Source organism: Triticum aestivum, chromosome 4A (genome assembly GCF_018294505.1).
Source record: "Triticum aestivum cultivar Chinese Spring chromosome 4A, IWGSC CS RefSeq v2.1, whole genome shotgun sequence".
NCBI lineage: Eukaryota > Viridiplantae > Streptophyta > Magnoliopsida > Poales > Poaceae > Triticum > Triticum aestivum.
The window spans coordinates 497719394-497733579 of record NC_057803.1 but is presented as its reverse complement, the minus strand read 5'-3'; the positions used below and the strand labels follow the sequence as shown (position 1 = coordinate 497733579).

Here is a 14186-nt window from a genome sequence, read left to right as displayed (position 1 = left end):
CGGAACGGGGGCGGCGCCGGCGGGCGGCTCCGCAGCGCGTGCGGGGGCAGCTCGCCTATGGCCACCAGGTACTCCGCGGCGAGGCGGCCGGCCTCCATGAGCACCTCCTCCCTCCTTTGCGGCGTCATCATCTGCTGCTGCTGCTGCGGCTGCGGCTGGCGGTAGGGCGGAGCATTGGGCCCGTCGCGGAAGCCGGCCCACCCGCCGTACGCGCCGGACGGGACCGTGCTGGGACGGGGGTCGTAGTAGCCGCCGTTCTGCATCTCTCGATCGATCTTAGGTCGCCGAGTGCAGAGCTCGGTTAATTTGAAGCGACGCAGACGACGGACGATACGATCCAACTCGGCGCGAGGTTAGCGTCGCTACGAGGGCCCATGGTGATTTAAAAGGCGCGTGTAAAGATGAGCCGGGGTCGGACTCGGATAATCGAGTACGAGCTGGTGACGGGTTCCACAAGTTGAATCTTGCGCAACGTGAACAATTTCAACTCCTTCCCGTAGCTGGACAACATATATGCAGAATTGCAGGGGTCCCCGATGCACGCGTGCAATTTTTGGGTTATTCAGCACATCCAGTCAGGCAACAGTGGACAAGGGGGGGAAATACTGTACTAGTGGTTTTGCTTTCTAAACAGAAATAACTGGAGTATAAGCTTGAGAAAGCGAGACATCTTTTCAACACAACCACCCAAGTGCAAAATCAGATCAAACTCCCTGAACACATCGAATGCGCAAACGCCAGACCAACCTTGCAGGTTGAACAGGACAGGCATCCCCATTTTCCCTCTATAAATGACAAACAATGACACCGTATTCGCTGGTTCACCCTCAATGTTCCAAAACAAATTGTGGTGCCAGTGTGACAGACAACATACATTGTTACTTTGTGCACATTCTATCTCCAACAAAGTTCACCATCAAAAAGAGTGTTAAGACATATTTTCGTGGGATATATTTACAATGCCACTTAAAACATCACTAATTTGCATCAAGTATCGACGACCTCTGATAATCTACGTACCTTCTTCCCGGTATCTTTTCCGGAAGCCACACTCAGCACCAGAGCTATTTGGGTCTCTCCAGACCAACTTGCTTTGCTTCTCCTTCCCGTATGTTGCAAATGAAAGTTTCTGCACAAACTCAGCCAGATTACTTTATGCATATAAGAAACACTAGCCGTTTTATGACATCAGAGTCTGTTTGCATTTACCTGTCTGGCTCTCTTGTCAACGGGAGTCCACGATGGATATATGGACGGCTCTATCCTGTTCTCCTGACTTACACTTGGTTGCATCTTGAAATCTTTTCTTGCTCTATGGGTATGTGCTTTAGTTCCTTCTCTGGCTTTCTCATAATGCCGAGTCCCAACTGATGGGCTCCGGTTCCTTGAAGGAGTATCTCCATCTCCCTGGTATCTGAAGGATCCAATAAGTGGAGGATTTATAATCTTTGAGGCTCCATCCCTCATCCTTGAATTTGACATCATTGCTGATGTATTACATCTTGATCTCTCCTCACGTGCTCTTCTTTTTTCGTTCATTTGCCTGAGATAATCAATTTCCCAGCTTGAGCCATGTGGAGTTGCATGAAAGCCAGAATCCTGTTTCAGAAAAGCAAGCGAACTTCCTGGATCATGCATTATTTCCTCTCTTGGCTCATGATATCTGCTGCCCACATCATTTCTGCAAGAGGTTGGGGCAATATCCCCATGTACATGACCCTTCTGCATTATTTCTTCTCTTGGCTCATGATATCTGCTGCCCACATCATTTCTGCAAGAGGTTGGGGCAATATCCCCATGTACATGACCCTTCTGCATTATTTCCTCTCTTGGCTCATGATATCTGCTGCCCACATCATTTCTGCAAGAGGTTGAGGCAATACCCCCATGTACATGACCCTTCCAAGTGCCATGTGCACCTCCTGGAATGTCCCAGTAACCAGTATCATCATTGATCTCCAATGCAGATGGAAATATTGGATGACTGTAACTTCGGCTGAATGATGGTTCGCTTGCGGGAAAAGAGCTTTTGATAGGTTCTTTACCCCCTGATTCTGGTTGCCAAGAGAAGTCATATGTGTCCACCATATTGTTAGCCCTTCTTTGGTTACAATGCCTCGTATCTGCAGTAAATCCATTGCTGATATGATCACCCATGATCTGATTGCCAATTATTGCACCAATATTGTGCTTTCTTGGCAGACAAGAGACCCCTTCACCTCCCCTACTCAAACTTTGATTGAACATAAAGACCTCTGGGAGCTGAGGCGTTGCATCCTCCGCGTCCGAGAACCTCCTCAACTTAGGCTGTGAGAATACATTGTTATGTTCTACATAATCACCAGGCAATTGGTTTAGAGAATCCGGATGGAGGGGATCACTAGTTGGTACTGCAAAAACTTGAGAGGCGCACCTTTTCCTTTTACTTGGAGACTGCAACAATGCACTACAGATGTCTGAATCTACAGAAGAGCCTTCAGTCATCACAGACCTAGATTCACCTAGCTCACCGAATTTGCACAAAGCATTGAACAGAGAAATGCTCTGCGGGGAGAACAGATACTTCTGAACAGCCTGTATACGACGCTCATGTGACCAACTGAGGAACTCCACAAGGCTGCTTCCACAAGAAAGCATACTGTATGCAGACAAGGGATTGATTGAAGGGAATTTTGTGAGAAATGATTCAGCCAAGCTTTCTGATTCAGGTATATCTGGAGAAGGAGCTTTATTCAACATATTCACATTCCTAATGCAACTGAGAACTATCTCATCTGTTAACTTGGGTGTGCATGAGAAGAATATCTGCACGTTCATCATCAGACTAGCAGCCGCAGCATACAGAGAATCAGATGTCTCCATTACAGCAGAAAGGGAGTGAGGTTCACCTTCAAAGACCTGCAAAAGTAGAAGCAACGAAACTGTTCAGTAATTGCAGACATAACTCAAAGACAGGTATACCATGATAACCCTATCAGGTAAAAGCAAATATCTCAGGAGTTCAAAACCAATTACCATTATACAACCACGGAAACAGAAGCTAATTGACATCAGAATGTTGGTCGCAATGATCTCTACAAAATTTGTTATACTAGATGTCTCTGCCGATGCTGTGAATTCATTGCTCCCAAAGATTTTTGTCTCAAACCATACTAGGCAAGCTGCAGTACTGAGTATTAGGTCCACAGGAAGATCAACGTCTCGTTCCACAACCTGCATTCCTCCTTTCTCCAAAGATAGTATCTGCTGATAAGATGATCTCCGAGAGAAAAGCATATTCTTTCCATGACTTCCAGTATTTACAACAATCGCCGGGGTGGATAATCTACCTGGAGTGAGACGACCAACTTCTACACCGGAAGGCAAGTCAGTACCAGATAGATTGTCTTGTGGGGCCTTTATGGCATTTCCAGATACAGAAGAAGTAGAGCTGCTCTTCTCAACTGCAGGCACAAAATGTTGTGAATGGAGGATAGTTCTTTTGCTCAACATTTCCTCTCTGTGCCGCTGTTCAGCTGTAGGAACAAAATGATGTGCATCAGCGAACTCTTTCTCCAAAAAATTTTGTTTGAGCAGTTGATCATCTGCAGGCAATTTTTTTGTTGAATCAGCAGTGCTATATTTGCACAGATTTTCCTGCCGTCCTTGCAGCTGATTAGTTGCTGGTATAAAGTTCAGTGAATCAACAATACGCATCTTGTTCATCTTCTCTTGCAGATCTTTCTGAAGTGCATGCAAAACCGTATCCTGCAAATAATCAGGACGGATTCTTATTTCTTCGTAGGCATTTATGTTTTGACAGGAGATCATTTACTGCCCCATCAACCATTGGTAGCATCTAAATGAGGGTCTCAAAAAAATTCTGAACAATTCAAATGCAATGTACACCATCCACAAGATCTGACATGTAAAACCCATGCGCAACAAAACTATGCAGCCACTGAAAACTTGAGTTAAGTGACCTATAATTGTTTGAATATTGCCAGTTGCTTATTTCTGCAAATTATAGTGAGATGTGCCAAGAAAAAGGTTGCATCATTTTGTAATCATCTATCCCTTCGTTCCAAAATATTATAAGTTCTAGGTTTGTCCTAAGTCAAACATCTTTAAGTTTGACCAAATCTGTTGAAAAATATACCAAACATCTACAACGCCAAATTAATTTTATTAGTTTCATCATAAAATATGTTTTCATATTATATATATTTGTTTTTAATATAAATATATTTTCCTATATACATGCTCAAACTTAAAGAAGTTTGACTTAGGACAAACCTAACAACAACAATCCCAAACAAGTTGGGGTAGGCTAGAGCTGAAATCTGTAAGATCTTGCAACCAACTCATGGTTCTGGCACATGGATAGCAAGCTTCCACGCACCCCTGTCCATGGCTAGTTCTTTGGTGATACTCCAGTCCTTCATATCTCTCTTTACGGACTCATCCCATGTCAAGTTCGGTTTACCCCGACCTCTCTTGACATTATCAGCACGCTTTAGCCGTCCACTTAGGACAAACCTAGAACTTCAATTTTGTTGGAATGGAGGTAGTCAATTTTCTGTTATGATCTGGAACTCACTAGAGAGTATAGAGTTTATCTAGAAGAAAACTGAACTTCGTCGGATACTAGAATTACTGAACTAAACAACAACCAATGAGTATCCTTCATATTTAACATGTGCATGGTAAAACAGTAGTAATTCCAAACAGCTTGACCAACATATGGTAAAACGAAAACAGCAATAAGTTCCTAACATCATGACTAACATATGAGGATCGAACTAATGCAAGTGTGAAGAAGTAATCGATAATCACCAGTGTGGCTCTCAACTCCTGGTCTGTAGGGTTGTCCTCAACAAGTGCAACCGAAGGATCTTCAACATCCACTTTGACATAGAGGAAATGCAGTTGTGGAAAACCATCTAAATTAGGAGCCAGAGACAACAAGGTAGATAATTTATCTGGACCTCCGTATTCCAGTACGATGCCAAACTCACTGAAAGGGAATGAAGCTGGAATGTTCCTTCAAAATTGAGACCAAAATAAATATTGATAACAGTTACACCAAAATCATGATGCTTGTAGAAAAAAAACATCTACCTAAAAATATAAATGAACTCAGCTACAAATTTTTGGGAGGGCAGTTTAATCATCAATGGGGGAAAATGCATAGGAAAAACAGAAGCCTCAAAAGTATTTAGGTAGGGCAGTTTAATCCAATGAGAACAGAAAATGCAAGATGGCTTGATAAGTACTCCCTCCGTCCGAAAAAGCTTGTCCCTCAAATCGATGTATCTAGATACATCCATTTGAGGGACAAGCTTTTTCGGACGGAGGGAGTACCAAGGCATAGATCCTTCTGAAAAATACAAATCATTTTACAAATATGCTTCTAGAGTTGTAAATTTGTAATCTGTCTAATCAGTTAGAAAGAAAGTCAACTAACGATTGGGCATGAACTGTTATACAACGCATACATGCGTTTGCTCACAAAAAATGGAAACAAATCTAGTCTTGGTTCAAGTGAAGTTCAAATGTTGCGAAGTATTCAGCCTGTTCAAAACTATAACCATTATTTATGGTTTCTTGTAAATAAATTGTCCTGACATTTGGATTTTTTGTAAGGATCCGACAAGAAAAACAAGTGGAGTACAATGCTGCAATGAAAGAGCTGATTTCATTCTATACTTATATGAATTCCCTCTAGGTGGCTTACTCATTCTGTATGCTAATTGGGGACATTTTGGTAGAGCTCACATGATTTTTTTTCATAAAGATTGAGTAGGTTACTCCAAGAACCAGAATATTTGCTTCTAGAAGTAACTTGGTCTGTAGTAAACTCTGTAAAACAAGAACTGGAGCAGATAACTGGCGTGGTTTGTTTATCATGTGTACTTACTTATTATCTAACAGAATGCAGTCTGATTTCGGCAATCCTCTGAGCACCCAAGTTGTAGGGTTTGGCTTGTCCACCGGATCTAAATAAGCTGCAGCAGGGTCTTTTCCTAGCTCAACAAATGTCATCTTCATCGAAGTTAATTTTTGACCCAATGGCAGCCAGAAAGTTGTGTCGGCAACTATAAGGATCTGTTGGCTGGTGTGTGTATTAGATCTCAGGATCATTTCAATGTCATGCAATGATGGGTGAGAGTCAATCTGATGCTTCTCAGCTTTCCACAGTGCTTCACCAATGAAACTGTGAATATTTCTTAACCTCTCAGGAATATTTTCAAAGCTTCCAATCAGGTTGCTTATGTACAGATGGCCAGCATGCAAACCAAAGAAACATAGATAATATGCAACCTGTTTTAATCCATAGAGTACAATGAGTTCCATCTTATCTTCATGTTTACAGTGATTATCAAAGCCATCTGAACCATCTCCAGTTATCAGTCCAAGAAGCTTCTGCTTCGGAATGCTTAAATGCCCATCCGAGAAAGTATGCCTCAAATATGCACTTTCTTGCAGAGCAGCTGTATAGCTTCTATGGATGTGTTTGATAAGGGCTCGGATTGAATCTGAGAGGCTGACAGGATGAATTTCTATGAGCTTGTCAACTTTAGGCCTGCTTGGAAAAGAAGCTGCTTGTTCATTTAAAGTAGGGATATCTAAAGTAGAAACATTTTCATCATTAGTTCCTCTCTTGGTGCCGCTTCTGACATTCAAGTAGAAATTTATGTCACTGGATTGTGACATTGACTTGAATAAGGAAGCTGCCTTTCCTGAACTTGGTTTTTCCATGTGGCCGTTGCCTCCAGTATCACTTTCTTGTCTGTATTTTTGAGCCGTTTCCACTGCAGGAGGTGGATCATGAGGTAGAGGGGTAGGCACATAAATATTGTTCTGTTTATCCTCATCTTGGTGTTTTGCACTTCTCCAGAAATACTCAAGAAAATCAAAACCAAGTGCTGATGTCTGCTGACAATTGACTTGCATCTCAGAATTGAACTGGCAACTTTTTACCTCCTCAACCATGATTGCATAGGTAGAGCATATCTCCCGGTTGCATGGACCTTCCAATAAAAGATGCCAGTCCAAATAAATTCTGTCGGCTGCAGAGAGTGAATAAGTTTTCAGGGAGCAAAGTACTTCTCCCATGGAGGGGACCATAGACCTCAGTGTCATATCATCATCAGATAAAATAGGTGTAGGTAGTGATTTGAATGTATCGTCAACCAGCACCAACTCAGAGCTAACCACTGATTCATAGAAACGCCTTGCTGGATTGAAGTCGTCTTTGAATATTTCATCAGATGTATTCAGCTCAGCTGCATCTGACTGAACAAACATTTTGAAGACATCCTCTGAAGGGAAATCAATGATCTGTGCTTCTTCTAAAAGAACTGAGCAAGGCAAATCTGAAAAGGTGCCATCAGGCTTGAGAGGGTATAATGCCGAGTTTCTCTCAAGTAGAAGATTATCACTGATCCTCACAAGATCCATTTCTACTGCAGCCTTAACTGTTATTGGTTTATCTGCTTGATAGTCTGCACATGGGGCATCTTTGGAAACAAAGGCCAACATGTCCATATCAGTTGATCTTGAGAACTCAGTTGAGTTCAACGCTGAATGCTGAACTTGTGCTTCACCCAAATGTTCAACAAGGTTATGAAAAATATTAGATATCTCTGCCTTAGTGGGACACCCATTAAGCTCCCAAGAATGCCTATGAACCTCCAGTAGTGGTATTGTCACACCACAATCTAATGCTGCAATGTCTAAAAAGTTAATATTCCTTGCAGACAAATGTTCCTCATCATTATGCTCCACAGGGATTTTCTCTACTTGATAAATTGAATCCACAAGTTCAGTTGGATAGCTTAATGTCATCTCAGTGTCAATATCAATGAAATCCTACGAGAAATTAAAACAGAAGATGGGACTGTGAGCAAAATGTATTACTCCCTCCGAACCATATTAAGTGTCGCAGACTTAGTAAAACTCCCTCCGATCCATATTAAGTGTCGCAGACTTAGTAAATTTTGTACTAAGTCTGCGACACTTAATATGGATCGGAGGGAGTAATAAATATCATGATGCTTTGAGTTAAGAGAACACGAGGGAACCGAACCGATAACATATTAATCACTAATTGTTGGGTGCAATCAACTTCAACCGCTATGCATAACAGATATGACTTCATGGTAATCACATATATTGTTACTACCTCTCTCTCAGTTTACAGGGCATGCGCGTATCCCTAGGTCGTCAATTTGACCAACCTAATACAAATCATATATTGTAAAAAATATACCAACATAAACTTCGGAGTTTCTACTTTCAAAAGGTATAATTTTTGTGTTATATAGTTTATATTAGGATGATAAAATTGGCAACTTAGGTATACGCGCAAGACTTGTAAACTGAAACGGAGGTAGTATTACTTATATATAGTACAGAACAGTGTCGAGATGGATATAAATTTTTACTTTTGAAACAACTGTGGATACAGAAGGTACAAGGGAAACCTGATTCACATCATTACGTATGTAACTGTAACGGTACCCAGTAAAAGGAACAGCAGTATCACAACCATTAAATTATAAGCACAACATAGATTCTGAAACAATAGACTGGCAACTGCTTGAAATTTTGATGAGATGATGTAAAGTACCAGGTGGATTTTCGCATCTGGAACACGAAACAATAAGGTGACACCATCACCAGACTCGTCACCACCAGAGGATGCAACGTGTCCTTCCAAAATCTTAAAAAACACAAAAACAACAAACCTTGAGCCATAACAATGAAATCACAGAAGATTTGACCGATATCTATGAACGAAGCTTACCTGCGGGAGATCAACCTCTACAACCTCAAATATGTGCTTCTTCAGCAGTTCCCATCTCTAACGTCACCACATGCAGAAATCAGTAAATCACACAGTAATCTCCTACGGAACAGTAACGAAACAGACGAACAACATAGGGGCAAACTTCAATCACCTTCGTGTCAGTGGAGGTCCCCAATCTATCTGACCTGGATCCGTCTCCCTTCCCATCCTTCTCGCGGCTAATCTCGTCCAATCCCTTCAATAAACACAAAATTGTTCACAAATGTTACCCGAAAAGAGGAGGGAAACCACGAATGCACGGAATACAAGCATAAAAGCTTCACTTACATCAGGGATTTCGAATGCAACAGACTCCCTCAAGCTAAAACCCTTGCGATAGCCGCCCCTGTCGTAGAGGAAGTCATCCAATCCCTGCGTGAAGCATCCAGGCCGTTGCAATTCACAAATGCCGCGCGAATTTTGTCACAGAATAACCAAATTAACTAGTAAAACCATACGAAGCGCCTCCAATCCGAGCTACTTCGACCAAACCAACACGAGTGGAGAACGCGAACCACCGTGGGAAAGCTGACTCACCTCGTCGGCGGCGGGGATAGCCGGCGCGGGCAGGGCCTGCGGAATAACGGCCGCGAGGAACTCAGATAGCGCGGAGGATATGGGGAGAGAGTCGAGATCGTCGCACGAGATGCTGACCGCGGGGAGGTCGGCCGCGGCGGGGAAAGGGAGGAGGAGCGGGAAATGCGGATCGGGCGGAAGCGAGGGGACGGGGAGAGGAGGGAAGCGCAAGGACGCTAGGGCTAGGGCTTGGTCCGAGCAGGAGGCCGCCGACGGCGGGGAGAAGTAGTCGGCGGCGAGGAAGCGAGTCCGCATTGGGAGGCGGGGAATGAAGAAGTGGGAGGAGGAAGACGAGTGATTTTGGTTTGAAATGTCGAGGCGCGTTTGAATCTCGTTGCGGCGTTGCTACGGGCCTACGGTGCTCTGGCCGGGGGCTTTGGAGGTGGGCTGCTTTGGAGGTGGGATGTTTTTTGAATTAGTCCGTCCTATCCATATTAATTGTCGATGAAAGTTGACGAAATCAGCGATATTTAATATGGATCCGAGTATTATGTTAATGAGATAAAAAATGGGTACAAAAGAAATAATCAGGTATGAGGGAAGAAGTCGAATCGGCAGGGGTCACACCCTGATATGTGTCAATAGCTGGGCTACTGTCACCGAGAAAGTGGTGACTGACCCGCGATTGCCGGCAGGTGAGAACAACCTGCACACAAGAGAAGGCCATCGGTGACAAGCAGGTGACCAAATCAACACCACAGAATGAAAAAACATATGCTCAACAGTAACATTGACTGATCACCTACAAGTGCACATGAATAGTTGTAGGATAATTTGTGGGTATACTATACTAAATTTATGTGTTTAATAAGAGAGCCAAATAATTGAGTGATGAAACACAAAATAGCGAGATGATAAATTGCGTGAGTTTTTGTTACCCTTCCAATCTCTCCTCAAAAGATTGTCCCTAGTTAAAATACTTTTCCTTTCCATTATCCACATAATTATTTTAATTGTAGATGGGATCTTAATGTGCCACATGAATTATGTGGAGTGAACTTTCTATCAGAGATGAGCATCCATTTGATTTGATCTCTACCTCTAAACATTCTAACTTCTTCACATATTATTTTCAAGCTATTTCACGGCTCCAAAGATTCAACAAAAGTAGTTCTTCTAAAGGTGAAACCCTCCCATCCTTTATCAATATCATCAACTACAGAGATATTGTGATCAAAACTAAGAAGATATAGTCTGGGATAGGCCAACCTCAAAGGTTAATCTTCACCCGCTAATCTTCCCAAAACCTAGTATTTTCCCATCCCCAAGGATTTCTTTTATAGTGTTGATAAAAGATATCTTTAACCTTCAGCAGACTGGACCAGAAGTGGGAATCTCCCACTTAGGTTTAATTCCAGAGATACATTTTCCTTTCACATGTTTGCTAACTAAAACATTTTGCCACAAGTCAATTTCAGTTTCTAATTTTCAAAGCCATTTTGCAAGAAGAGCTTTATTCATGAGCTCAAGATTAAGAATTTCAGACCCTCTTGATCTTTTGGTTGACAGTAGGTGTTCCCATAAACCAAATGATATTTCTTTTTATCCCCATGAGCTTGCTAAAGCAATCTAGCTCTATAGAAATAAACTTTTTCTTCACCCCAACAGGGATAGAATAAAAAATACATCATAAATAAGGGCCCATTGGCCAAATCATATTGTACCAAAAGTGCCCCTACCAGCAATGTTAAGCAATCTACCTTGCCAACAAGCACCTATTTTCTCAATTTTCTCAGTAACCATTTTCAATGTGTATTTCTAATTCTACTACTAGAGACAGGAACCCCCAAATATTTCAGGGGGGCTTCTCTCAACTCATGAGTAAAAATTCCTTGGTAGATATTAGCTTTATGAACAACATCTCCAAAGAGGAAAAGCCCGCTCATATGGAAATCAATGATAAGTCTAGGCATATTTTCAAAAGCTCCCAAAATAAATTTTAAATTCTTTGCACTCACTTCATCTTCTTGTAAAAGAAAAATTGTGTCATCAGCATATATGGTAGCATATTGGCCACCCAACACCCTTTTCACAAAAGTCATTTTGTTTAGATTTATCCATGATAATGGCTAAAGCATCAACGGATAAATCAAACAACAACGGGGAGAGAACAACCCATTATTTTAGGCCTTCGTGATTTTGAAAGTAAGGCACAATTGTATCATTAACTTTAACCCCCACATGACCCCCTCTCGTAGTATGCATAATCCAGTCACACCAACTCTAACTGATCCCCTAAAAATAGCGGAGTGCCCGACGGAGTAAACATTAGTGGAGTATTTTTACTCCACTAAGATTTGGCCGAACCTACCGATCCCCTATATATAACGGAGTAAAACTAAATTTGCATAAATTCAACGTAGTTTCAACATAGCTTCAACCGAATGCATAAATTTAAACATAAGTTCAACCTAGCTTCAACATAGCTTCAACCTAGTCTTGACAAAAAATTAAACATAAATTTAAACTTAAACCTAAATTGAACTAATCTTCATCCGAGGTCAAGCCAATCTCGCCATGGTAGAGGTCGAGCCAATTGCCTCGACATGCCACCGCCCATTGGATCCGGCCCGGTGTCGTCGGCGCCGGAGTCAAGGGAGATGTGTCGCCACTCCTCGGCATAGAACTCCTCCTCCAACGTATCTATAATGTTTGAATGTTTCATGCTATTATATTATCAAACTTGTATGCTTGTATATGCAAATTTATATCATTTTTTGGAAAGAACCTATTAACCTAGTGCTACTGTCGGTTCCTATTGTTTCGCAGAAAAACCATACCATCCGAAGTCCGAACGTGATGAAACTTTACGGTGATTTTTTTGGACCAGAAGGGTCCCTAGAAGCTTCGTGGGGAAACTAGATGCCACACGAGAGAGGCACAAGCTCTCATGCCACGCCCCCAGGGGAGTTTTCTGAGCTTGTGGCCCCCTCGCAACTCTATTTGACCTAATTCCAGGCCCATAAATTCCCTAAAATCCAGAAACCACCAGAGCGAGACCCAAAACAATTATTCCACTGCCGCAAGCCTCTGTTCTCCCACGATTCCATCTGGAGGCCTCTATCGATACTCTGCTGGAGGGGGAATCGATCACGGAGGGCCTCTATATCAACCTTGCTGCCACTCTGATAATGCGCGAGTAGTTCCTCACCGGACCTATGGGTCCATAGCAGTAGCTAGATGGATCTCTCTGTCTTTTTGATCTTCAATACAATGGTCTCTTCGGAGATTGATATGATGTAACCTTTTGAGGTGCGTTTGTTGGGATCATATGAATTGGGGGTTTATGATCAGATTGTTTATTGAAAGTCGTTGAGTTATTTATGAACTTTATTATGACCTTTTGAGGTGCGTTTGTTGGGATCATATGAATTGGGGGTTTATGATCAGATTGTTCATTGAAAGTTGTTGAGTTATTTATGAACTTTATTATGTGTGATTTTTATAGCTTTTTATTTCTCTTCGATCTATCCGTTTAATTTGGCCAACTAGATTGATTTATCTTCATTGGGAGAGGTTCTATGTGGTAGATTCAATCTTGCGATGTCCTCACCTCGTGATAGAAGGGGTAGCGAGGCACGTATTTGTATTGTTGCTACTAAGGGTAAAATGACAGGGTTTGATCATATTGATTGGTCTTATTTTGTCTACATTATGTCATTATGCTTAAAGCGTTATTATGTTTGTTATGAACCTAATACATAGTGACTCAAGCATAGAAGCGTTCTCGAAGTGGATTAATAGTAGTAGATGCAGATGGATGTCGGTCTACTTGTCACAGAAGTAATGCCTATGTATCAATCATGTCATGATTAACATCATAACTATGCGCTCTTTTATCAATTGCCCAACATTAATTTGTGTATCCACCGTTTGCTATGTTCTTGAGAGATGCCTCTAGGGAAAGTTATGGCCCACGGGTCCATTCACCTCATATTACTAAAACTCTAAATATCTTGTTGTAGTTTATTTACTTTTATTTAATTTTGCAATTTATTTATCTACCACTATCAAAATTAATTCTCTTGCCCGCATTGGGTGCAAGTATTTGTTTGTGTGTGTACAGGGTACTAACGACCTTTGTTTGCATGAATCTCCTATTGGTTCGATAAACCTTGGTTTTTACTGAGGGGAATATTTTCTGCTATTATACTACTTGACCCTTCCTCTTCACGAAATCCCAACGCCTATCACAAGTAGTAGGGAGGGCGGAGGGGGGGAGGGGGCGCCGTGTTGGAAATATGCCCTAGAGGCAATAATAAAAGCATTATTATTATATTTCCTTGTTCATGATAATTGTCTTTATTCATGCTATAATTGTGTTATCCGGAAATCGTAATACATGTGTGAATAATAGACACCAACATGTCCCTAGTAAGCCTCTAGTTGACTAGCTCGTTGATCGACAGATAGTCATGGTTTCCTGACTATGGACATTCGATGTCATTGATAATGAGACCACATCATTAGGAGAATGATGTGAGGGACAAGACCCAATCCTAAACATAGCACAAGGTCGTATAGTTCGTTTGCTAGAGTTTTCCAATGTCAAGTATCTTTTCCTTAGACCATGAGATCGTGTAACTCCCGGATACCGTAGGAGTGCTTTGGATGTGCCAAACGTCACAACGTAACTGGGTGACTATAAAGGTATACTACGGGTATCTCCGAAAGTGTCTGTTGGGTTGACATGGATCAAGACTGGGATTTGTCACTCCGTATGACGGAGAGGTATCACTGGGCCCACTCGGTAATGCATCATCATAATGAGCTCAAA

General features: G+C 41.9%; 1 protein-coding gene across 1 annotated transcript; it reads right to left on the bottom strand.

Annotated features, from left to right (window-relative positions):
- Positions 1-688: 688 nt before the first annotated feature.
- Positions 689-9764, bottom strand: LOC123086566 (protein SHORTAGE IN CHIASMATA 1 homolog). The gene is made up of 10 exons (XM_044508324.1): positions 9371-9764; positions 9122-9205; positions 8946-9029; positions 8792-8848; positions 8615-8707; positions 5900-7854; positions 4816-5023; positions 3016-3747; positions 1210-2898; positions 689-1129 (listed from the first exon to the last, which is right to left on the bottom strand). Exons 1-10 carry the CDS (start codon positions 9662-9664, stop codon positions 1013-1015), a joined length of 5313 nt encoding a protein of 1770 aa, XP_044364259.1. The 5' UTR covers positions 9665-9764; the 3' UTR covers positions 689-1012.
- Positions 9765-14186: the final 4422 nt, after the last annotated feature.

Excerpts from the sequence above, each read along its gene's own strand:
- LOC123086566 (XM_044508324.1), bottom strand. The coding sequence starts at position 9,664 with ATGCGGACTCGCTTCCTCGCCGCCGACTACTTCTCCCCGCCGTCGGCG. Across the intron at positions 8,849-8,945 it reads GGACCTCCACTGACACGAAG|AGATGGGAACTGCTGAAGAA; the intron begins GTGATTGAAGTT and ends TGGTGACGTTAG. Across the intron at positions 2,899-3,015 it reads GTTTCCGTGGTTGTATAATG|GTCTTTGAAGGTGAACCTCA; the intron begins GTAATTGGTTTT and ends CTACTTTTGCAG.